The sequence below is a fragment of the Mustela lutreola genome, chromosome 4 (genome assembly GCF_030435805.1).
Source record: "Mustela lutreola isolate mMusLut2 chromosome 4, mMusLut2.pri, whole genome shotgun sequence".
NCBI lineage: Eukaryota > Metazoa > Chordata > Mammalia > Carnivora > Mustelidae > Mustela > Mustela lutreola.
In genome coordinates, this window is record NC_081293.1 from 47,653,284 (window position 1) to 47,680,035 (window position 26,752).

The following is a 26,752-nucleotide window of genomic DNA, read 5'->3' on the forward strand; positions in this document are numbered from 1 at the left end:
TATTTATAGACTATGATTTTTGATTGCCAGACACTCAGATCTAGTGGCGTACTGGTAAACCAGCTCTTTGAAGTAAAAAGTACTCATTGGTAGTGTTTGCTGATTTCCATGATTTTAAACTGCAAATGGTTTAACAACGGAATTGCAAAATTCCTGAATATGTTCTCAAGAGCTACTATGAGCCAACTCCCTAAAACACCGCTGCGTTAAAAAAAAAAAAAAATAGTATCATGAATTTCCAGCTTTTTTTTTCCCTTTCTGAGCTCATGGAAAAGCATTTGTGGTAGAGATGTTGTGACACCAACCACTTTAATGTACAAATATGCCCAAGGGTGACTACGTGATTATTGAATGTTTGAGTACATTTAAAAAAAGAAATCATCTGACCTAAAAGCATTCTTCAAAGTCTTCATCTATGAGGGCAAAGACTTTTTCAGGCTAAGTGTATGCTACTCATATGCATGATAGCTCCAAAAATATGCACGGACTTTCACTAATGTGAGAAAAATAATGTATTAAGCGCTGGCTACTTCCTTGCGCTCATTACCAGAAGTCGTGTGGCCTCAGCAAAGCCATTAAGCCAAGTAGCCTCCCTATAAAATTAAACTCACCTGACAAATTGTTAAGAGAATTATCTGCACCAGGTCAAGACCTCATCCTCCCTGTAGAAGATATTGAGGCCTCAAAACTTAATCCCATCTGCTCAGAACACCAGCCTCTAGTCACATAATATACACTTGAATTTTGCTTCTCAGATAGAAAATCTTTGATCGATACTTTGATCTAACCCACTGTATCCTCCCTCACAGTTTAACCAATGAATAGGTGTCCTGATGCTTCTTCCTCTCCCTCCTCATCTATAACCTTTGGTTTTGTAAATGTCTGCATGTCTTCCCTCCACCTGCATTATCTCCTCCTGGTGATAGGATTACAAAATAGGAAGTGTGTTTTGTTCAAAGTCTTCTCTGATAAGATCTCTAGAAACTGTGAGGCAGTAAGTAATGAACAATACACCCGACAGGACACAGAATCATTCCATTTTCCCCTCTCTGCATTTAGAGTCAACTCTTAACAAGGAAGCTATTGGGAACCCAATACCTAACTTTGAAACAATGGTCCACAACATAATTGTTGACAAACAATGAAACGCTATCATTGCTTCCTTAATCCTGGAATCAGTCTAGGGATGCATTTCTGGGTGTTTTCTACGGAAAATCTGATAACTCATGATAAAGCTTCGATGCTAAAGACACCAATATCTGTGGATCTGCTGTTATGTCCTGGGCATTGTGCACAAATGTACATCAGTTCCCTGGACTGATTACTGCAGATATTATCAGAAAAGAAGCTTTAAACACAAGTGGAAACTTGGAAGCAATGAATACATTGGAGAGCACCATTGCAGAGTAAATGTCATCCCACACTGCTTCCTGGACATTCTCTCCTCAACATCAATTCAAATGAACCCAGCACCACTCAACCCACCAATCACCACATGTTCCCACAGAATACTTTTATTACTAGGATTTCAGTAAATGCTATCTCTGTCATCTGGAACATGAGCATAAAGAGAAAGAAATATTGTTCTTCCCTGTATGCCCTCAAACTGAGGTCCCCATAGTCAAAGGCATATTGATATTATAACATTGAATACAATATCCTGATCTCTGAATTTTCCCCTAGAAAGTTGCTTTGAGATATTTGTTGGCAGTTGGAACACAGCCTCTCTGATATAATTGTGCTTTTTCCAGGTATCTCTTTGAAAACTGGATAAATGCAGATTATTTCCACTTCCATGTTGATCTTGCCATTCACAATATTTCAGTATGGGATTTGGGCTATTTGTCCTCTGATAGCTACACCATTCTAGCAGTTCTGTCCAATTAATGCTTGGGGGCAGCCTTTCATTCTTAGGTATGATGTAAACTGTGGGCTTGTCATATATGGTCTTTATTATGTTGAGGTAAATTCCTTCTACATATAATTTGTTGAGAGTCTTTATCATGAAATGATGTATTTTTTCAAGGGTAACATGTATTGTCAAAAAACCCACAAAAACAATTATTGTTAAATTTTTGTCAAATGCATTTATTGAGATGATCATTTGATTTTTTTTCTTAATTCTGTTAGTATACTACATGACACTTACTGATTTGGTACGTTGAGCCATCCTTGCATCCCAAGAATAAATCTCAACTGATTGTGGCATATGATCCTTTTAATATGTTGTTCAACCGGGTTTGCTGGTATTTTGCTGAGGGGCACCACAGTATCATGAGACTTATCTCTGGAAGCTTGACGAAATTCTGACAATAAATATTATAGACAAATTACCTGGTGCTTCTGCCAGGAGGAGGACAAAAGAAACCATTTTTTAAATACAACAGAGTATCCTGTTCTTCTTAACAAAACTTACACTCAGGAAGAACTAGTTAATCAGACTTAGCCTGCTGAGATCCTATCAGAACTGAACCTGACCTGGTAAGAGGTGAACACCTAACTTCCGCCAGCTCTAGCCCTCCATGTGAGAGAAGCCTACCCATCTTCTCCCACCTACAATAGACAAAAGAATCCAAGAAACAATTGTGAATCCCACAGTCCAGAGGCATAGTCTTATAAAAAGATTAAGTCCTACAACGGGGATGGAACTAGAGAGTATTATGCTTAGCGAAATAAGTCAATTGGAGAAAGACAACTATCAAATGATCTCCCTGATATGAGGAAGTGGAGATGCAACGTGGGAGGCTTGGGGGGTAGAAAAATAATAAATGAAACAAGATGGGATTGGAAGGGAGACAAACCATAAGAGACTCTTGAAACAAGAGATTCACAAAACAAACTGAAGATTGCTGGGGGTCGGGGTGTTGGGAGAGAGTGGTGGGGTTGTGGACATTGGGAAGGGTATGTACTATGGTGAGTGCTGTGAAGTGTGGAAACCTGGCGATTCACAGACCTGTACCCCTGGGGCTAATAATACATTATATGTTTATTAAAATAAAATAAAAAGATTAAGTCCTAATCATAGAACGATAGAATGCTTCCCCTCGGCCCACACCTCACTACCATATTACTAAAAGTCTAGTAAAGCAATTCCTTTTACCCAGCACACGATGCCTGGCTACCAAGAAAAACTTACATATTTTATGTTCTTTTTGTGGAATCTTAAAAAGATGAACTCATGGAAAGAGAGAGGAGATTGGTAGTTGCCCAGGACTGGAGTCGGTGGTGGGCTTGTGGGCAATGAGGAGATATCCATCAAAAGGAATAAATTTCAGTTATAAGGTGAGTATGTTCTAGGTATCTAATATACAGCATGCTGACTACAATAATACTGTATTGTATACATGAAATTTGCTAAAACAGTATCTTAAATGTTCTCACCACAAAAAAAAATGGTAATTACATGAGGTGATGGATGTGTTAACTAACTGTATTCTGATAATCGTTTCCCAATGAATATATATATATAGAATCATCACATTGTACACTATAAATTTACACAATGTTGTATGTCAATTACATCTCAATAAAGCTGGGAAAAATTACAAGACATACAACAAAAGAAAGAGAGAAAACACAATTTGAAGAGACAGAGTAAGCATCAAAACCAGACTTGACAGGGATATTGGAATATCAAACCCAGACTTTAAAACAGCTGTTATTAATATTATAAGGACTCTAACTGATATAGTAGATAGCATGCCAGAACAGATGGGTAAAGTAAACAGAGACAGGGAATAACTAGAAAGAACCAAAAATAAATGCTACTGATGAAAAAACTATAATGGAAATGAAGAATGCTTTTGATCAATGCTTTTTGGTAGACCAAAAACAGTATCTCTGAGCTAGAGGATAACTTGAAAGCTAATAAAGGAATACTTTTAAAAAAATATCGGCCTACGGGGGCACCTGGGTGGCTCAGTCGGTTAAGCTTCTGCCTTCAGCTCTCAGGTCATGATCCCAGGGTCCTGGGATCAAGCACTTCAGCTCAGTGGGGAGCCTGCCTCTGTCTCTCCCACTCCCCTCTGCTTGTTCTCTCTTTCTCTCTCTCTGCCAAGTAAATAAATAAATTATTTAAAAATAAATTAATTAATCAATTAATTTAGTTAATAAATTTAATTTAAAATAAAATAATTTATTAAAAATAAATTTATTAATAAATTAATATTAATACATAAAATATTTTAAAATAAATTAATTAAATTTAAAAATTTAAACTCTGCCTACAAATCTGATAACCTAGATGAAGCTGACAAATTTCTTTAAAGACATCATGCGCTAAAACTCCCATAAGAAGAAATGAACCAAAAAAGGTAGAGGAGGACATCAGCAAGATAGTGAACTAGGAAGTCTCAATGTGCATCTCTCCCCCAACAACAGCAACAACATTTTTAATAAAATAACTAACTGAGAGGCACCTGGGTGGCTCAGTGGGTTAAAGCCTCTGCCTTCTGTTCAGGTCATGATTCCAGGGTCCAAGGATCCAGCCCCACATCGGGCTCTCTGCTCAGCAGAGAGCCTGCTTCCTCCTCTCTCTCTGCCTGCCTCTCTGCCTACTTGTGATCCCTGTCTGTCAAATAAATAAATAAAATCTTAAAAAAAAAAAAAAAACTAACTGAGATAAGTCAGTTGGAGAAAGACAAGTGCCATATGATTTCATTCATATGTGGAATTTAAGAAACAAAACAAAGGAAAAAAGAGACAAACAAAAGACAGATTTTTAACTATAGAGAACAAACTGGTGGTTCCCAGACGGTTGGTGGGTGGGGGATGGGTGACATGATTCGTAAAAGGGAGCTAAGAACACACTTATCATGATGTGCACTGAGTAATGTATAAGATTGTACATCTGAATGTATATTAATCACCTGAAACTAATATAATTCTGTATGTTAATTATACTGGAACTAAAATTTTTCTTTATTTTAATAAATAAAATGAGGAAAAATAAAAATAAATAAATGTCCCCAAAAATAGCTCAGAGAAAGCTCTGGACTTTAAAAAGGCAGCCAAAGGCCTGGAGACCTCAAAAGTTGAAAAGAACCACATTGAAGACTATGGGAAGTGCATTAACCTGTATCTTCCCATTCGCCAGTCAAGAGCAGCTTGGAACCACAAGGGATCCCCTAAGAGGAGTGTCATTGCAGGGGGTAGAAAGAGAGCAGGAGAACCCCGGAGAGCCTCACTGCTGTGGACACGTGCAGGCTTTGCTACCCAGGTATTTCACAGTCTGCTGAAGTGCTGCTCCCAGCTGGTGGAACGGCCTGAGTCCCCGCCACTGTGTCTACTTCCACATGCTGGGGCTGTCACTTGGGGTGAGGCTTGCTCCCAGAAGTCCCAGTTGCCACTGTGCCCCACTCTCCGGGATCAAAATACCACAGCCCCTCAGACAGGAGCAGCCTCTGGCCTGCACCCACCCACTGGATCTCAGGTTGCAGCTCTGAACTGTCATTCTGAGGACTGGCCAGCTGTTGCCCTGAGCCCTTTCCCCTGGGTCCCGGGTCATGGCTCCGACTCATCATTGCCACTGTTCCCCTGAGCTCCATGATGCACTCAGGTTGCCGCCCTGACAGGTCATCACCTAGGAGCAATGCCACTGCCCTGAGCCTGCAGAACCCCAGGTGACGACTCTGGACCATCACTGCCTGAGAGCACTGCCAGCACTGAACCCAACTCCTCAGGTCCCTGCTCATGGCCCTGACTCCTTATTGCTGGCTGGGGCCAGAGTCCCAGGACATGGCTCTGAACTGTCCTTGCCTTCCTGTGTGGCCACTGCTGCGTCCTACCCACGTGTCGACTCATGGTTTTGAACTGTTACCGCTCTGATTCCAGGTCCCCAAACATGGCTTTAGTGAACCACCTATACCATCAGAGCATACTGCCGCTGACTCATGACTACCCCTTGGGGCCAGATTTGAGACTTTGACCTACCATCCCCAGGCTGTGCTGCCAGGGTACTCTACCCCCTAGGTCCAAGCCATGACTGCAGCTCGTCAGGCCCGGGCCAATGCTGCTGCCTTCCCCCCAGCCCCACCAGCCGAAACCACTTCACCCTGCAGATAAAAGAAGAGCAGGAGAACCCAAGAAGCCTTCACCTCTGAGGACCCCAGCAACATTACTTACCAAGGCCACCTGCATGACCTCTGCAATGTCAGCCCCAGGAGATTTCCGCTATCTGTCCAACAGCAAATGCCACTGGTGAAGCCACCACCATGCCCTCCCAGGAGCCAGAGACACTGCATCCCACCAGCATCCACAGAACCACCTCCGGGTGGAAGTTTTTCCCCACAGAAACCAGTCTGAAAAGACCGAAGGACATGACTGTGCAGAGCCATCAATGCAAAACCAGCAGAGACACGAAATGCAAGGAAACATGATGCCACCACATCACCGTAATTGTCAAGTAACTGACCCCAAAGAAATGGAGAGCTTTAAGTTATCTGAAATTTTTTTTTGTTAATAATTATTTTAATTAACTCCATGAGATTCAAGAGAACACAACTCAGTGAACTCAGGGAAACAATAACATGGTTGGCGGGACCCTCGTGCACCCTTGGTGGCAATATAAACTGGCCCGCCACTGCAGGGGGCCAGGACAGATGGGGCGTAAGGATCCATGTCTGAAACTAATAGATGCATAAGTCCTGGCGAACTAATAGAGTACAGAGACCACAGACAACACAGCTCCACTGCAAACACTCAGCTTGCTAAGAGATTCCATTTCAGCTGCTCCCACCACTAGAGGAAATGCCAATGATGTGACGTGATGAGGTATGAGCTAATGTGACAACGCAGTCACACCGCAGTATAAATGTATCAACTCCATGTGTTGTACACTTAAACTTACACAACGTTACATGTCAATTTTATCTCAATTTTTAAAATTATCCTTATTTTCTATTTTCTCCTTTCTTTTGAAGTGATCGTTTCTAGACTATGTTGGTGTATAGCAGGGTGTGTGTGGTTCTACTTTTGTACAACAAAAATATCCTTGAAAAAATATTACTTCATTGTGTTATCAAATTGCATTCTGCTCCATTGTACAACTTTTCAGCCTTTCGCTTTCTCTTTTTTGCACTGGAAGGTGTTAGAATGAGGTCAGGACACACAGATCTAATTCATAGCTTATATCTGCAAACACACCAGTGTCACACTACTACAAACAGCCATGCAATGGATATCCTTCATAGCATGTCTAGGTACCTATTAGACACTAAAACACAAGGGTCAGACTATTCCAACCCCAGTATTTATCATCGAAGTACAACCAGCATAAGTTATTGTGCCTAATATGAACTGTACGTTCATTAATTATCTGGAAATCAAAACAGACACACGTGTGTGTGCATACACACCCACATATTAGTGGTACAAATGTGTCTGAAAAGGTTCTATATAACAATTTGACAACATTGATACCATGCCATTAGTTTTATTTTTAAATCATTTCCCAGGATGATTCTGTTTCCCTTATGTGATTCTCAGGATTTGTCAGAGATGGGAGCTCTTAGGATCACTAGTCACCTTCCCAGATTTGCAACATACATGTAGAAGGAGTTCTACAGGTTACGAAAATGGATCTGATATTTGCCAACTGAAATAATTTAAGTTTTGTACAGAGTGTGAGACAGCTGTCTCCTTGATTCTTTTCCATGAAGATGTCTAAGGTCTTCGAATACCATTTCTTGTAAAGCCTATACTTCTTCTTTTTTTAAATGAAACTGCCTTTGCTTTTTTTTTTTTTAAGATTTCATCTATTTATTTATTTGACAGAGTGAGGGAGAAAGAGAGAGAGAGAGAGAGGGAGGTAGAGAGAGAGAGAGCACAAGCTAGGTGAGGGGCAGAGGGATTTAGCAGGCTCTCCACTAAGCAGGGAGCCTGACACAGGACTTAATCCTATTCTAAGCATTCTTTGCAGAAAATGTGAAAAACATTCATAAATAAATTGTTTACCCTCCCAAGGAGATCTGTTGTTGAACGGCAGTATGGCTGGTGGGTTCTTACCCAGGCCTGGGGGGTGAGTCCCAACTCTCCCGCCAAACCGAAAGGATGCTCTGACCTTCTTCCCCCAAGTCTAAGATCCAGCTAGATCATGAACCAGAAAATCCAGTTCCTGCTCCAGAGGCAAAACAGTGGCTTCTGGCACCCAAGTCTCTGCCTCACTTCAACAGGCGTTCACAGGAGGCACCTGACAACTCCAGGGACCTGGACCTGACCCAGAGCCAGAACTTGACACTTCTGGTCCCCAGCTCTCAGGCACAGCAGTGAGAGAGGGACAGGACTCCCTTGTTGAGTCCCCGTTCTACACTCCGCACACCGGCTGGATGGAGTGTTCTTGCAGAAGAAAGCCCCACAAGCCCCAGCCTGGAGTCTGACCCCAAACTTGCACCAGCTCCTGGCTGGACGCCTTTGTCGCAAGGGCACACACATGGATGCACGCACGTGGGAGTCTGAGAAGGGCGGCGGGGACCTCAAGGGAGCAGGTGCCTTTTGATAGCCCTGCGGGGAGCAGGATCCACCGCTCAAGGCTGAATCGAGAGGTTCCTCTGAGCTGGTCCACAGGGACGTCCACCCACCCAGACCCGACTCCTGGCACCCTCCTTGGCCTGGGGAAGTCCTGTCCACAGGGAAATACAAGCTCCATACATACTACCTGGGTTTTTCCAAACCTCTGACAAAGAAGAAAAATAAAAGTACAAATTTGAACTGCAAAATGCAAAATGCATTACTCTACTATTCATTCTCTATATGCTCTACGCATAAAGAGGATGTTTCCAGTGACTTTATGGCAATAAATTTGAAAATTCAGGTGAGATGGATATTGAGGGGGAAATTTAACTTGCCAAAAATAGCTCAAGGAGAAATGGTTGTCCTATAATCATTTAAACATACAATTAGTAGACCAAACTCTCCTGATAAAGAAAACATCAGACCAAACTCTTCTGATAAAGAAAACATCAGACCAAACTGATTCATTAGGAAATTCATTTAATAAAGGGATAAATTTTTACACAAGATTTTAAATGATGAGTGGTGGCCTACATAAATCATTCCAGAGCTATCTTAACATGATCCAAACCCCTAAAGATAGTGTCACTAAAGAAAATTATTAGAGGCCTTCTCCTTCGTGAACAGATGTCATGATCTTACTAAAAATATTAGCAACCAAAAAAAAATTAGCATCTTTAATCCAGAAATACATAAGGATACCTCATAACCTAACTGGGTTATTCCAAGAACACAAACATTTTTTTTTTTAAAGATTTATTTATTTATTTGATAGACAGAAATCACAAGGAGGCAGAGAGGCAGGCAGAGAGAGGAGGAAGCAGGCTCCCTGCTGAGCAGAGAGCCCGATGCGGGACTCGATCCCAGGACCCTGGGATCATGACCTGAGCTGAAGGCAGAGGCCTCAACCCACTGAGCCACCCAGGCGTCCCAAACATTCTTTTAATATAAGAAAAATCTATCTAAATCCCTACATGAACAGGTTACAGGATTAGAAACTATATTGTGGTAATCAATGAAAAAAGGGAATTGAAATTTTCAAAATCTGTACAGGAGGAAATAAACTGAGCCAATCAGAAGTAAATGGATTCCTTTGGCAGAAACTGATAATACATAATATAGTAAATATCATACTGAGTGTGAAATGGGAAATGTAGACAATGACACTACCCCTGGCTGTAACTCAGTATATATAGTATATATAGTATATATATATATAGTATATATATCATAATATAAAAGGTATTTTCCTCCTCACCTATTGCAACTCTCCATGATTCAGTGAATATAAACCTAGCCCATGTTTTTGTTCTTGCTGCTTATATGTGTACCCAAGAATAACCAATGCTATTTATTGATGAAGCTCTTATTTCATTTTTATAAACATCATGCTATAAAAATTAGGCAACTTGATTTTTCACTGAACATTGTATACCAGAACTCTCAACTAGACAGTTCTGGTCTATTATTTTGAATTGTGCAGGATTATTACTTTATGTGATATTTATTTGGGGGCTATGTTGTGTAAGTACATGCAAGTTTCTTTAAAGGATACATCCTGTAGCAGACTTGCCAAACATCTACAACTTCAATAGGAATATTAACTAGGAATATTTCCTAGTGGCTGTGCAAAGTGACTATGCAAATCATAATCATCACAGCTGCTAATTCCCCACCTACTCTCAGTCTGATCTGTAGTAACAGATGGGAGATATTTGCAAAATGAAATAGATCTGCATGTCGGATTGCCTTGAAAAAGACGTAGGAGACATGCTTTATTCTGCAATTAATAGGACAGGATTTGGGTTAAAAATCTAAAATACGTTAAAACACATTACACAGTGTAGGGGAAAGCATAGGAGACTGACAGCAAATGCTCCAAAATGTTTGAGAAATGATTCTGTACCCTAATGCTCAAAATTATGAAAAACATTTCAAAGTTGGAAGTTCACAGAGACCAACCAGGCTAGTCCTCAAAAACACTGGTTTAACAACACAGCTTTTAAATGCTCAACTGGGTACTCTCAGATCTTGTGAGATCTTGTTGGTGCCCATCCACACTCTAAATCAATTCCCAGGCAGCAGCTCTCAGCCAAGAGGACCGGTGAGGGCTGCCTGCCAGCTAGGGTACAGGATCACCCTGGGGCTCTTCAGAGCTCTGCTTCCAGTGCCTCCCTCAATTGGTCTCACCTGAGGGGCTGCCTCCACATTGACCAAGCTGACATTGTTGGGATGGCCTTTGTAGTCAGGGCTCCAGCGAAGACATGTGGCTGCTGCCCTGCTTCTGTGAGTAGAGAGATGTGCTGCAGCAGCCTTGCAGGCTAACCCAACAGCAACCTCCACTCCCACAACCCTCCCCGCCCCAGCAAAGTGCAGGGGAGGGTTCTTTGTATCCTCACAATTCTTGAAGGCTATCTTGTCTCTGAGGTGGGGGGAGGGAACGATATCTAGGGCAGATGCTGTGTTAAGAGCCTCTTTTTACTGAAGCCCAAACTGTTGCTCATTGACACCTGTGTTCTCCCTGTTGGCTAGTTTTCTACTCCAGACTCTAGTCCAGCTTTTCTCCAAGGCACTATGAACTGCACAGCCAGGGACTGAGCCCTGGGGGACACTGCCGCCCTACTAGGAGGACCATCAAGCTCATGGAGCTACCCTGAACACAGGGCTTAGGCTCAGGCTCTAGAGAGGCCTTTGCCTTGGGCTGCTGTGTGGATGGATGACCACGGGATGATGACCTATGGCTGTTCTTTTCTGAAGCTTAGAACCATTTTCTGGAGCCACATCCTTGGTCCCAGTGGTGGACCTTTGCAGACCCATCAGCCCAAAGCTGCTGCCTTCTCCTGCTCACTGTGTGTTAGCAGAGACCTGACCACTACTGGTTTGAAAACCTCCGCCCTGCTGTTGTGACTGAAGGAAGGGCACCTGCTGCCCCGAATCCCCAGGATTCAGATGCATAATCAGCTGATCCTGGAACACAATGTGTCTTGATTCCTCTGAAGCCAAGGCTGCTGTAGAGGATAGCAAGTAGCCATTCTGCTGCTGACCTTGATACAGTGGGTAAGGACAGCAGGCCTGCTGCTGCTGCCACCTCTCCTCTTGCTGACTATGAACTTGTGGCAGAATGGAGGCCCTCGAGTTCCAGCTCTGCCCAGTGCTGGGCTCATACTTCTCAAAATACTGCATGGAAGCAGAAGGTTGAAGACAGATCACTGATCCGTAGCTGTAAGATGAGAAATTGGGATACAATCTACTCCCTGTGTCACCCGGATACTCCGAAGCACAGCTCAGTTCTTTTTTAATGCCTGGGACCCCAGTGTCCCCCGAGCCATCCTGTTGACTGGGAACCCATTGTGTCTCAGGAGAGAAATAGTCCGTGCCTCCTAGAAGAGCCTTCAGGGTAGAGGAGCAGGTCTGCTCCAGGGCCCCGATGGGAGACTCTGCCTGGGGGTTCTGGAGGCTTCCATGTGAATGACCCTGGATAGGGAACGCATGCAGTTTCCTAGCAGCGGATATTCTCTGTCTCTCTTTCAGAGGCAGGCGGGCTCTTCTGTTCTGGAACCAGTTCTAAAGAGAAAAGAGACTCATGATTTATCTGGTTGGCTTATCTGGTATCACTGCACGGTGCATTTCCATAAGGTAGGAGAGATCATAGTTCGGCCTCATCTCAGTGTCTCGTCAGTGACTCTCCTCCTGACCTTAAGTGAGAGGTAGGAAATAAAGGCCTTCTTTCCTGGGCTGCACTTGTGGTGATGAAGCCATGCAGCATAGTTCCAAATGCCCAACCACCTCACTCTTGTCCGTGCAAACTTTTCCAAATCCGCCCCCAACCTGTTGGCAGCCTCCTCTGCCTTTAGACAGAACTCACTCCCAGCTGTTCCCCAAGCACACTGAATTTTCCCCACACCACAAGTGTTTTGGGGATTTTTTTGGTTTTTTGGTTTTGCTTTTCAAGTAGGCTCCATGCCCAGGGATGGAGCCCCATGTGCAACTCAAACTCTGGACTCTGAGATCAAGACCTGAGCTGAGACCAAGAGTCGAATGCTTAACCAAGCCACCCAAGTGCTGCCCCCATACAACTTACTTTTACTCAAGCTGCCACACCAGAATGAACTCATGACTCCACATGTTCTAAATCGTGTTTCGAAATTTGTTTTCTGAGGCTACACATAGGCAAGAGCTTGTCTCATAACTTGACTGTGTATGTGATGTGACCTTATGTATTCTACTTAGGACTTCCAGTCTCCCTTTTTTTTTCCTCCCTAAAGTAAGTTATACACGCCAACCATCATCCCTAGGACTTTGTGGGGGTGGGTTGGAAATGATGCAATGCTTTCTGAGACAATCCATTCTAATAAGCCATGGTTGTGGTAGGTCAGTTAGTCCTGTAGATAGGTAACAGTGTCTGAGGGGGGCCTTTGGCCATTTGCACACTCCGGAATCCCCTCTGTCTCCAAGTTCAGGAATGCTTGAGGCCATTAGTAGCACTGAAGCTGGAAGGATCTCCGATTCACTCGTGATGGTTGCTTAAAACAAAACTCTATGCGCAGTGAATCTGACACCTCCAAACACTCATTCTGGCAACTGCCCAACATTGATAATTTTACAGAAAGCAGAGTTGCAAGAGTCAGTTTGTCAGATGTCATAGGGCCAATTAGAAGATCATCTCATGAAGACTCAACCAAAAAGCAAGTGTGCTCACTTCCTCTAATGTAACAGCTTCCTAAGATCCTCCCCCAAGCCATGTTTGCTTCCAGATCACATCACAGACATTTCTCTCTAAGCATGTACATCCAATTCTAATTTGAACACTCATGTGTGAACTTCCTATTATGAATCCTCTTATAAAACTATCCCTCAGCCAAGTATGGACAATGAATACATTTTTAAAATAAAGATTAAAAAGCAGTTTGAGAAAAAAAAAAAAAAAAAAAAAAGCAGTTTGAGGGCACCTGGGTGACTCAGTGAGTTAAAGCCTCTGCCCTATGATCTCAGGGTCCTGGGGTAGAGCCCCCCCTCTCTTTCTGCCTGCCTCCTCCTCTCTCTCTGCCTGCCTCTCTGCCTACTTGTGATCTCTGTCAAATAAATAAATAAAATCTTTTAAAAAAACCAAAAAGATAGTTTGAATTTGAGAAACCCAAGTCATGGATCCAGAAATGTAAAGAAAACACAATATTAAAAAAAAGAAAGAAAGAAAAGAGGAAAACACGGCCTAAGAATGTTTATGTATCTGACCACCCGGTTCTTTCCTGGTTATTACTTATTCAGATTTTCTACTTATTTGTATGGAATCGCTGGTTTGTATTTTCCTCACAATGTTTCTAGTTCATGAAACTTTTACAATTGAACATCATTACTCCATTATATTTGCCTGTACTTTGTATCCTTCAAAGCTACTTAGGTCTTCCTGTTGTCAAGCAACCAATCAATCAAGTGATTTATGGACAATAACGGAAGAGAAATATGATAATTGTGTGTATAAAAATATCACAATTCTAATAATTTCATACAGCTGATGATTCACCAATGGTTTCCAAAATTGTAGCTGAGATTTGGTTCATGATGGGGCACATGGCAGGCTCAGTCAGATGAGCACGTGACTCTTGAGGTGGGAGTCCTGAGTTTGAGCCCCATGTTGGGTGTAGAGCCTACTTAAATAAATAAAACTTATAAAGATATTGGCTCATGCAACAAATAGTTGTGAAGCAACCACTAAAGCTGTGAGGTATTGTGCCAGTTGGGGGGACCCTATCAAGTCCTTTCTCCTGCACTTCAGACCTGTATGTCCCAACTGTTCACTTCCCATCTCTGGAGGTTTAATTGGCAAACCAAACATCGTGTGCCTATAGTGAAACTCCTAGTGCTTCTGTCTGTCATAAAACCTCCATTCCTGGGCCTTCCCTATATTAAATGCAACTTCAATCTTCAATTTGCTTAAGCCAACATTTTGGAGCCCTCTTTATTGCATACGCTATGAGACAGAATGCAGAACTCTCTTAGCAAACAATCATGAGTCTTTCCATCTTGTCTGTACTACAACCTGGTCCAAACCACCATTGTCCTCCTGATTTGAGATAATTGCAATATGTTCTTGACTGGTTTCTGCTTCCAAACTTGCCTCACCAGTGTCAGATTTTTCCAGGAAACAGAACATATTCATACCCACACTGAGATGAACAAGAAAAGTGACCCAAATGTCAATACTTTGTCCCATGTGATGAAATACTATTAAGCTTTTTCTTAATTTCTTGCATTCCCCATATTGTCTACAAAAACTTTGAAAATTTTACTTACATCAATCGCATATATTTGACAACACAGTTGTTCAGCCAGTTTTTTTCGAATGATAAAATCAGGGTAAGGAGTTTCTTCAAATACGTGATTAAGAAGGCACAATTCATCCTTAGTGAATTTACGTCTTGGTTTTCTGTTTATTCTTCTCCCTGTTGTTTCTTTTACTTTGTTATGATCTACGTTCGGGAATCCTGAAAAGCCTATAAATGGAAAAACAAAAGCATTGGGGGAATACTGATGGTATCTAGAGGGGGAAAAAAGGATCATTCACTGACTAACGATTCATAAAATAAAATTTTTAGAAAGTAAAGCCGCACCTCATACCTATCTATAAGATTGCTAATGAGTTAAATGCTTATCTTTGAGCCAGGATATGGAAGAGTTTCTTTAGTCCAAGAGTCACACACTATAGGGGAAAAGATAGATGAGAAAATGTTCAGCCTCATTAGTAACTGAAGAAATACAAAATAAGTCAGCTCACACCCATGCAATAATGGGTGTGATATAATAATCTACCCACTATGTAGATGTATGGGGGTGGGGTGGGGGAAGGAAAACAAAGATTAAATAGGAAATCTGCATTTCCATGTTGGTACATTTCGTTGAAAACTGTTCAGACATGGAGGACATTATAAAATGATAAAGGGTCAATTCACCAAGGAGCTAAAACAATTTTCAATATTTATGAACCAAACCTCAGAACTTCCAAATATATGTAGTGACCATTGACAAAAATTGAAGGAAGAAACAGGAAACACGATAACAACAGACTTCGATGTCCCAGTTTCAATAACGGATAAAACAACCAAACAAAAGGACAACAAAGAAACAGGGGTCTTGAACACCACTATAAGCTAGTGGGACATGACAATCCAGAACACTCTATCTAACAGCAGAACATACGTCCTTCTCAAGCACACAAATAGCATTCTCTGGACCACAATGTCAGACAACAAAATAAGTCTTAAATTCAGTAACATTGGAATCACACTCCTCCCCACTCCCAATCATAATGGAATGAAACTAGAAATCAATCTCAGAACGTAAACTGGAAAACCCACAAATCTGAAAACTAATCAATAAATTCAAACAACCAAAGGGTTAAAGAAGCCACAGTGACATGAGAAAATACCTTAAGACAAATGAAAAATGTAACACCAAAATTTATGGGATGCAATGATAGCATTGCTAAAAGAGAAGTTTACAGTTCTAAACAAGCACATTTAAAAAGATCTGAAATGAACAATCTAGCTTTGTACCTCAAGAGACTAGAAGAACTAAACCCAAACTCAGAAGATAAAGGATCTAATGAAGATGAGAGCAGAGATAATGAAATAGAAAAAAAAAAAAAATTGAAAAGCAACAAAACAGTTGTTTTTCTTTCGAAAGGATCAACAAAGTTGATAAATGTTTCCCTAGATTAACCAAGGAAAAAAAATAAACTCAGAAATGAGGCCACTACAATCAATGTCATGAAAATAAAAATGTCTGTAAGAGAATACCATGAACAAATGTTTACACCAACAAATTGGATAACCTATCCAGACTTCTGGAAACACAACTTACTGAGACTGAGAAACACTGCTGAAGCAAATGAAACAAGATACAACAAATAAACAGGTATATCTATGTTCATGGATTGGACACCTAACTACTGGTAAAATGTCTGTACTATCCAAAGTTATTTTTTTTAAAGGTTTTATGTATTTATTTGATAGAGAACACAAGAGCACCAGCAAGGGGGAGTGGCAGAGGGAGAAGCAGGCTCCCCACTGAGCAGAGAGCCCTATTTGGGGCTCGATCCCAGGACCCTGGGAATCATGACCCAAGCTAAAGGCAGATGCTTACCCGACAGAACCTTCCAGGTGCTCCTATCCAAAGTGGATTTACAGATTCAAAGCATCAACCCCTCTCCAATAGTATTTTTTTTTTGTGGAAATAGAAAAATTCATTCTAAGATTCATTTGGAATCTCAGACCCTGAATAGCCAAAACAGCCTTGAAAAAGAGCAATTTGGAGATCTCACACCTTCTGATTTCAGAATTTACCACGAAGCTAGAGTAATAAGAAGTGTGGTACAGACATAAAGATGGAGAGGTAGACCAGTGAAATCGAATAGAGAGCCCAAAAATAAACCTCACATATATGGTGAAACAGTTTTTGACAAGGGTGCCCAGACCATTCAAGGGGAAGGGAGACTCTCCTCGACAAATGGGGTTGGGAAATTGGATATCCACCTGCCAAATAAATTGAACTTGGGACTCTTACCTTACATCATACACAAACATTCAAAAACAGATCAAGCACCCCAACAGAACTAAAATAGAAAACTCCTAGGAGAAAACAGGGGCAAAATCTCATGACATTGGATTTGGCTATCATTTGTTAGGACATCAGAAGCACAGGCAACAAGAGGAAAAAAAAAAATCAGACTCCATCAAAAATTTAAATTATGTATCAAAAGATAGTCAACAGATTGAAAAGATAACCTAAGGAATGGGAGGAAATATCTGCAGATCATATCTAATAAAGGGTTAATATCCAGCATACATAAATAACTCCTACAACTCAAGATTAAAACAAATGTGATTTAAAAGGGCAAAGGACTTGAATAAATATTTCTTCAAAGATACACAAATGGCTACAGGCATATGAAAAGATGTTTAATTTTACTAATCACTAGAGAAGCACAAATCAAACCCTTAAAAGAAAACTTTCATCATAGTTTGTCTCTGCCCAACATGTGTCTTTCATTTTTTTAAAGGATTTATTTATTTAAGAGAGAGTGTGCGCTGAGTGAGCAGGGGGAGGGCAGAGGGAATGGGAGACAAGTAGACTCCCCACTGAGCAGGGAGCCCAAGGCAGGGCTGGTTCTCAGGACTCTGAGGTCATGACCTGAGCCAAACTCAAGAGCCAGAGGCTTAAACAACTGAGCCAGCCAGGCGCCCCACAATATGTGCCCTTTAAACTGTTGAGCACAGTTTCTACTTTCTACCAGACCCAGTTTATGCTTCTGAATTCCTGAACTCACCAGAAAGTTCTTTTTCTTCCTTCTCACCTTCATTGTTTCTTTCCCAGGTGAAAACATGGCACATGTATGGAACTAGAGGGTATTATGCTCAGTGAAATAAGTCAATCAGAGGGGCGCCTGGGTGGCTCAGTGGGTTAAAGCCTCTGCCTTCAGTTCGGGTCCTTAACCCCGGGGTCCTGGGATCGAGCCCCATATCGGGTTCTCTGCTCAGCGGGGGGCCTGCTTCCTCCTCTCTCTCTCTCTGTCTCTCTCTCTCTCTGCCTGCCTCTCTGCCTACTTGTGCTCTGTCAAATAAATAAATAAAATCTTTAAAAAAAAAATAAGTCAATCAGAGAAAGACAATTATCATATGATCTCCCTGATATGAGGAAGTGGAGATGCAATGTGGGGGGTTTGGGGGTAGGAAAAGAATAAATGAAACAAGATGGGATCGGGAGGGGGGCGCCTGGGTGGCTCAGTGGGTTAAGCCGCTGCCTTCGGTCCAGGTCATGATCTCAGGGTCCTGGGATCGAGTCCCACATCGGGCTCTCTGCTCAGCAGGGAGCCTGCTTCCTTCTCTCTGCCTGCCTCTCTGCCTACTTGTGATCTCTATCTGTCAAATAAATAAATAAAATCTTTATTAAAAAAAAAAAAAAAAAAAAAAAAGATGGGATCGGGAGGGAGAAAAACCATAAGAGACTCTTAATCTCACAAAACAAACTGAGGGTTGGGGTGGGGTGGGGGGAGTAGGGAGAGGGTGGTGGGGTTATGGACATTGGGGAGGGTATGTGCTATGGTGAGTGCTGTGAAGTGTGTAAACCTGGTGATTCACAGACCTGTACCCCTAGGGCTAATAATACATTGTATGTTAATAAAAAATTTTTTTAAAAAATTATTAAAAAAAAAAAAAAAGACCAAGGCTAATTCTCAGAGAAGCCCCTGGCATTTGGGATCAATGCTTTCTGAAAAAGGGACTCCTACCCTGCCTCATGGAAGCACTGTCTCCCACCTACAAGGTTGCCAGTGGCTCCCTCTAGTCAGAGAACAAAAAACTACCCCCACACATTTCCAAATACTTGAGGCCCTAGGGTACTCAAGTCCTTCCTAACTGCTCCTGGATGAGTTACTGGACCTCTTTTGTGTCCCCATACCTCCACGTCACAGGGCGTAAGCAGATCTATAGCATGGAGCCATGAAGAAAAAATTAGATGTACAATTCATCCAAAGCATTTTGAATAAATCCCGGCTCATATTAAGAATACCATAACTGTTGGCCCTTTTCTTCCAGAAACTCATATAGACTATAGGGGAATGGTGCGACCATGTTGAATTCCAGAACACCCATTACCCAGAGCCAAAGATGTTAACTGACTGGAAGCAGGAGAGGAAGGAAGGCCACAACAGAGCATTCTGGAGGCTGATTCCTAGCCCTGAGTCTCCATCCCTATCAACACAGCAGATGTCAAAAAAGCCCCAGGCTTCCCTAACCTGGTCTGAAATAATCCCAAGAAGGCCTACAAAGGCCAGGGATGGCTTAAAGAGAAAAATTACCCTGGAATTTCCAAATCCAACCTTCTTCGTTAAGAGCCCCTCCCTGCTGTGCAAGTGAAGAGACAGATGCAGAGTCTGTCTGCGGGGAGGGCATCGTCCAGGGAGAACAACTCACAGCCCGCGTGTAACACGCAGACACTTCCACTTGTGGGAGTGAAGACTAGAGTGGCGGCTATAGGAAAAAAAAAATCCAGGGAACAAAGCAGGTCTTGAAAACACTATTAATGATGGTAATTTTCTTCCTGTTTCCTGTGTTTCCTCAGAAGAGTATTAAAAGGAGGGCAGTACGGAGTGACCCCTGCAAAACCTGGAAGCTAATGAACCCCCAGCAATGTTGTTCATTTCCTCTGTGCTGAGCCCAATCCTACAAATCAACAGAAAGGGCCAGAAGGAATCAGGGAAAGAAGCCCCCATTTCCCGTTTTTCATAAAATCCATCTCTCTGGACCAAAACTTTCCTGGTTTTGGGTGACGATGAGTGTATCATTTCACCCCTTGAGATAGTGCTCTCCCAAGAATTATTTGCTCCCGGTGTCATAATTCCTATTTAGGGTGCTAGGGAAGTTATTATGCACCTCTTTTACCTTGGGAAGTAACAGAAGTTGGAAGACAGTAAGGGTGTTGCCCAAGAGCATGAGCAAAAAGAGGCAAAGGCTGAAGGTTGAATCTGGCTTTCACAGCAGACACACAGGCTGGGCTCCGCAAACCCCAGGGCCTCGGATGATAAGGAACAGGATGGATTCCCACATTAACCCGGTCCAAGTTAGCCTAAGCCCAAAGGGCAATTTCCTTCATGGGAAATATAAACAAAATAGTTGAGCTCCGAAATTTTATTTAAATCTTTGATCCACGGCTGCTGGGAGGAGGAAGCTGGTGTAAAGTAAAAGGAAGCACTCTTTTTAAAATCTCCCATCACTTTCCTACCCCACTGCCCTTGAGACGAGTCAAGGATCTCCAGTTTGAGGGCTTGTTCGGAGCTACTAGCAGGGGAGCCCACCTACTGGTACAGCCTTCACCGAAGAAGGGTCCTCCTCCATCGGGGAAGGCTGACCCCTCCAAAGGAATGCGCAGCTTAGGGAGGGAGGCAGATGAGTGTTTAAGGGAGGAAGGGGCACAGGCCTGGCATCCAGATCAGCCAAGAATCAAGCCTGGTGATCAGTGGGGTAAGAGATGTCACAGCAGGATCACTCTCACATCCATAATCTTCCCCCTGAGCCTCTGGTGTGAGACTCCCAAGTTCTGCAGGGTTTAGGAACACACGACACTAACAACGGACCAAGAGAGCACTCTGTTCCACGGCAAAATGGTACTCAGGGCCTTTGGTTAGGGAGACCATCTGGAGATGGCCAAGACTGGGGGCAGTGGATAGGGGTAGATCTGGTTTGAGGTTTGACCACATTCCCTACCCCCTGCCGCTCACCACCAATCTATTTAAAGACTTCCCAGCGTCTCTGAAAGGCAAATGGGCACATTCATTAAAAATAAAAACTCAGGGTCACCTGGGTGGCTCAGTTGGTTAAGTGACTGCCTTCGGCTCTGGTCATGATCCCAGAGTCCGAGCCTGCTTCTCCCTCTGACCCTCTCCCCTCTCCCCTCTCATAGTCTCTGCTCTCTCTCCTCTCTCACATAAATAAATAAAATCTTTTTTTAAAAAATTAGCAAAAAATAAAAACTCAGTAAAAGTAGCAAGTAAGCAGACTTTTTTTGTATCATCACAGACCCTTAGAAGCAGGGCTCTGGAGTCCACCTACCTGTGCTCTGAGGCTGATGGCTCACGGGGCAGGGCTGAAGGCTACCTTCCTCCCAGGCCACACTCTGCATCTTTGGCTGCTCTCCTGACGCTGGGCTGAGGGCCATTTCTACAGCAGTTTCATGGAAGGCTCCACATCCTACCGGCACTGCAGCTGGGCCACCACAGCTTCGGGATCACTCTGATGCAGTTTTGCCTCTGAGACAGAGATGATGATGGGACCCGTGGACTCCTGGATCCACCAGTGGGTATCTGAGAGGCCTCTGACAGATGACTCACACGTCACTCACTAGAGTACCACGCAAAAGACACAAGGTGCAGCTGAACAGAACACAGAGCCTTCTCGCCTCCTGTAAGTGTTCATCTAGAAAAAGAAATCAAAGTCAAGATCCCCATATTTTCTGAAGCTACTTTCTCAAAGAACAGGAAGGTCAATCAAGTCTCTCCTACATCCCAAGCTTGCAAAGTTCCCAATGATTTCTGAACTTCACAGAATATCAAATGCTTTCTTTGTGAAGTAGGAAAAACTAAAATCCCAGTGCCACTTCATTTTCTTCCAGGATAGCTCTTTGGACTTGGGCCATTTTTTAAACTCTTTATCCCATTAACTTTTCACCATACATGAAAATTAAGAGAGAAGAGTCTGAAGAACCCGGCGATCCCGTCACTCAACTCTGTGATCTAGCAACACGGCCTATCTCATCTCACGAAACTACCCCTTTCACTGGTCTCAACAGCCCCTCCTTATTTCGAAGTGAAGCCTAAACCTACTGTTCCACCCTGAAATACTTCTGTATACCTAAAATATAAGAAATCTTTCTCCAAGACCAGTTCCTTATTGTCTGTTATTGATTAAGGTTGGGTCTTTTTTCCCTAAATCTTACCCCCCCCAAGTTTTGTTGAGATATAATTGACAAGAAATCCCTTTTATGTGACCAAAGTTTTATCTTTAAATAACCCAAGCATCTCAGAATGTCCCACACCCGAATCTAGCACAGAGCACCACAGTCACATCAGTGACAGGAGCTGTCCCCAGCCTCTAGGCCTGCACTGTGAAAAAAGGAAAGCTCAAAACCCCACAACACACTAGAACATCAGGAGGCTGCCTCCCCCAAGAGAAACTCACCACTGGGAGCCTCCTCCAGCCTCTAGTCGGGAGCCTTTCCGAATGATAAAGTGACTGGAGCGCCGGAGCCGCGCTAATAAACCCCTGACGTGCCCACCCTAGACCCACCTTACAACACAGCCCCGCCCCGGACACGCCTCTTGATCATATCCCCAAATCGGCCTTTTCAAAACCTGATTTCCGTTCTTTAAAGCACCAACTGAAGCTAATTTTATTTAATCCCCATAATACCCTGACAAAATAGGCCTTATTCCACCCCCACCCCACACCCCCCCTCACCACCCCCCACCCCCCACCCCCGCTTAGACCTGAGGAACACTGGGGGCAAAGAGAAGTTTAGACCCCAGGGTGAGCCTCTGACAGTCAGGGGCAGTCTGACCTCTGACCTCTTGGTTGTCACTATCACCCAATTATGTGACAGAGTGCTGGCTATGTGAGGACAGAAGCTTCGTAGGGTTCACAGATGATCCACAGTGCTTGATCTAACCCTGACGAGGGCAAAATTGGAGACAGGAGAGACCAGAGATCAATGCTAAATAAGGATTATGGGCGTTAGAGCATTTGCTAATTCCTCTTAATCCCAAGACAGTCCTTTGAGATAACAGAAACCTCCATTTTACAGATGAGGAAACTGCAGGCCACTGGCATTTTCTGCACAACTGTACAACTTTCCCAAATATATGGGAGAAAGTTTTTTATGATCTAGGTGTGGGCAACGCAAGGTCTGTTTGACAGCTGTTTCAGATTCTTCTGTCAAAATTCAGAGGGGCCCCCATGGACCCCTGTCTATTTAACCAATCTGCTATTTAAATTTACATGGCAGGCCCAAAGAACACAGATTTTTCATACATTAACTTAAATTGTAGAGCCCACTGTTTATAGATATTACTTATACCCAATATACATATGAGGAACCTGAAGCACAGAGAGGTCAAACTCTAAAAATAGGGAAATGCCTAGAGAAACATAAAGTAGATAATGGTAAGCGTTTTAATTGGGCACATTAAGGGGCGCGCAGTTGGCTCAGTCCATAGAACATGACACTCTCGATCTTAGGGTCATGAGTTCAAGCCTCACAATCAGCAGTTCTGCTCAGAGTTTAGTTAAAAAAAAAAAAAAAAAAAAAGGCATTAATTGGGTGTGTTAATGGCTGAGGTAGAACTGGAGCCCAATGTTTCTGACTTGATCCCAAAGTAGATCATGCCTCACCACCCAAAGCAAAGAAAGCATGAGAACCAACAGACTTGAAGGGCAGATGAAATCATGGGAGGTCATGTCAGCGAGTTATGGCTGTAGATTGGTCCTCTGCTGGCTTTGATAGCTCCCCCAGTCTGTTGGGGCAGTAAGCGGGTGCTCTGAGGTGGTTGAGGGGACTACGTGGGGAGCAGGAAGGGTTGGAGGAGTCTGGAGACTATGAGAACAGAGCAAACCAAAATAAGGTTGTACCTAAACTGATTTTTCTGGACTTCTTATTTTATTTTTTTATATTTTTTTATTCCCAGTAATTCATCAAGTTCAGTTCCACATTGTTTTTTGTTTTATATTTTTTCTCAGAACCTTGCATTCACAGGTGTCCCCTCCCTGAAGCTACTTCCCAGAAGCTTTTTTTTTTTTTTTTTTTTTTTTTTTTTTAAGATTTTAGTTATTTGTTTGACAGAGAGATAGAGGGCACAAGTAGGCAAATCAGCAGGTAGAGGGAAAGGGAGAAGCAGGCTCTTGGTCTAGCCTGGAGCCTGATATGCGGCTCAGTCCCAGGACCCCAGGATCATGACCCAAGCTGAAGGCAGCCACTTAACCGACTTGGCCACCCAAAAGGGGTGGTGCCCCACTCCAAAAGCATTTTTACCAGACACCTTACTTCCTCATATGACTCGCCTTACATTCTTTCTCACCTCCAGTCCATCTGGCCTCTGCTCCCACTTTTTTTGGATGTCACTGGCAAAGTTCAACAAGCCAACCCTTACCTTGCCCAATCTTATGGTTAATCTTCCTCCTTAAGTCATCAAACATTATTGGCCAAACTTTTTTTTTTTCTTTTTGCTGAAAACTCTCTTGCTTCCAATTCTTTATAATAAGCTTCACCTCTAGGGATAGCTACTGAGTCCTTTGAACTTTTTAAAAATATCGCAAAACAGTAAAAGCCCAACACATAGTAGGTGCTCTGCATGGAGGTCTATGTTATGGCTGTGAACTTGCACATATCCAGTCTCTGTGCTCAGAAAACCAGCATTCAGGTGAACTTTTAGTACTTAACTCACAATTATCACCAGCAAGGCAGCGTTAGAACTTACCAGAATGCCTAACAGGGAGTTTCATGACCTGGCCACTACTTCTCTCAGCCTGGTCTTAAAGACTCCGTGGCCTCCTGCAAACTCTTAGCTCCAACCAAGTGAGGTCACTTCCAGCCACTGGGATACTCTCTGCCTTTCTGGCCTAGAGATCTGCCTCCCGAGCTACAAAAGTAAGTTTCAGGCAACTTTAAAAGAAAATAACCAAGGGCACGGCACCTGGGTGTCTTAATCTGTTGAGCATCCAACTCTTGATTTTGGCTTAAGTCATGATCTCATGGGTCTTGAGATGGAGCCCCACATCTGGCTTTCTGCTCAGGAGGGTGTCACTTGGAAATCCCCTCTCTCCCTCTGCCCCTTCTCCTGTGTTCTTTCTCTTTCTAAAATCAATCTTTTTTTAAAAAAGTTAAACTTAAATGTCCCCAAAATATGGTGAGTCCTCAGTGTGCTTACACCAAAGATGCAAGATTTTCCCTCTACACAGATATGTGAAACAGAGTATTTCATTCATTCATTTACTCCATACAGATTTCTGAACCCCTACTCTGTGCCACAGTCTTCTTTGCGGACATCAGCAACAATGTATTCATTATATCCAGGTCTGGGTCATTTTTTCTTTGTTTTTAGTTTGTTTTGTTTTGTTTTCACTTTTACATAGACATTACATTTGCGCTTAGGTGATACTCTTTTCTTTTTCTTTCTCAATGTGTGTGCTCAAAGTGAGATTATTGGGTATTTTCACTTCCTTCTATCCCCTTCCCCATACTGAAATATTGGCTGCTCACGAGAACTTGATCTCTGTAAATTGTATACAACGTGCCCCAGCATTCATAAGAAAGAGTAAAATTATTTACACAGGTGTGAGGATACCTGCAAAGGCTAACTAGCCCTGGAAATCAACACCTGGATTTGTGGAATAAAAAATAAAGGTTTGCAAGACTCCAGGGTGGTTTAGTGGGTTAAACGCCTGCCTTCAGTTCAGGTCATGATCCCCGAGTCCTGGAATGGAGTCCTGGAATGGAGTCCCGGGTCAGGTTCCCTGCTCAGCGGGGAGTCTTCTTCTCCCTCTACCCTTGCCCCTGCTTGTGATTTCTCTCTCTCTCTCTCAAATAAATAAATAAAATCTTATTTTAAAAAAAAAGCTCCTTATTTAAGTATTAAAACCACAGTCCATAAACTTGGTGAATTTGGCAAACTGATGATTCAGCGAATTGGCTTTGAGCATTTTGAGTCTTGTTTACTTTATGTAAATTGCCCAATCAGTGAACTGAATTTTCTCAAACTGAGTCTTAGCCATTTGCTCTCCTCTTCCTCTCATAACCCAGCACTTAGCTGACTGATGTGTAACAACAATAAGAAGACTAACCAGGAAACATTTATTGAATTTTTACTTTATGCCACCTTTAAACTAACCACTTCCCAAGCACATATAAAAAAAAAATCAGAATCCTTGTGATGAGCATGGGGTATTATGTAGGACTGATGAATCACTGACCTCTACTTCTGAAACCAACAATATATTACGTATTAATTTTTTTTTAAAGATTTTATTTATTTATTTATTTCACAGAGAGAGATCACAAGTAGGCAGAGAGGCAGGCAGAGAAAGAGGGGAGGAAGCAGGCTCCCTGCCGAGCAGAGAGCCCAATGCAGGGCTCGATCTCAGGACCCTGAGATCCTGACCTGAGAAAAAGGCAGAGGCTTAACCCACTGAACCACCCAGGCGCCCCATATTACATGTTAATTAGTTGAATTTAAATTTTTAAAAAGCATCAATATTAATTCATTAATTCTAATGAATGGACCATACAGTTGTAAGATATTAATAATAAGGGAACTATGTAGGAGGGTGGGGGATGGGGGTGAATATGAGAAACTCTAAGAACTATCTGCTGGGCTCTTCTATAAACCTAAAATGGAATTTTTAAAAATAAATAAATAAAGAGATAATAAATAATAAAAAAAATTTTTTTAAAACACCAAAAGAGTAAAAATCAAAAATAATTATTTGAAAAAAAAAAATAGAAGACTCAGGGTCCCATAGGCCAAGATCCTGCACAAAATCTAATCAACAGCAATTAACAGCATCCTCTGAAGAGCTGTGTGCAGGTCTAACATACCCTCCTACCCCCCTTACCTTCACCACACCCTACCTGTTAACTGCCCTCTTCATTCATTTGTTAATTTCATGGCCTGAGGACTTCTCTGTTTGCCACCCCTGACTGTAGG

The 26,752-nt window shown here is 42.5% G+C and overlaps 1 protein-coding gene across 1 annotated transcript; it reads right to left on the minus strand.

Annotated features, from left to right (window-relative positions):
* Window positions 1–2,157: 2,157 nt before the first annotated feature.
* On the minus strand, window positions 2,158–22,488 carry LOC131830321 (cytoplasmic polyadenylated homeobox-like protein 2). Its single transcript, XM_059172624.1, has 6 exons — window positions 22,236–22,488; window positions 21,111–21,473; window positions 14,800–14,999; window positions 11,553–12,072; window positions 10,699–10,792; window positions 2,158–2,306 (listed from the first exon to the last, which is right to left on the minus strand). The coding sequence occupies exons 2-6, from the start codon at window positions 21,214–21,216 to the stop codon at window positions 2,282–2,284; spliced, it is 945 nt and encodes a 314-aa protein (XP_059028607.1). The 5' UTR covers window positions 21,217–21,473; window positions 22,236–22,488; the 3' UTR covers window positions 2,158–2,281.
* Between the last annotated feature and the right edge of the window lie 4,264 nt (window positions 22,489–26,752).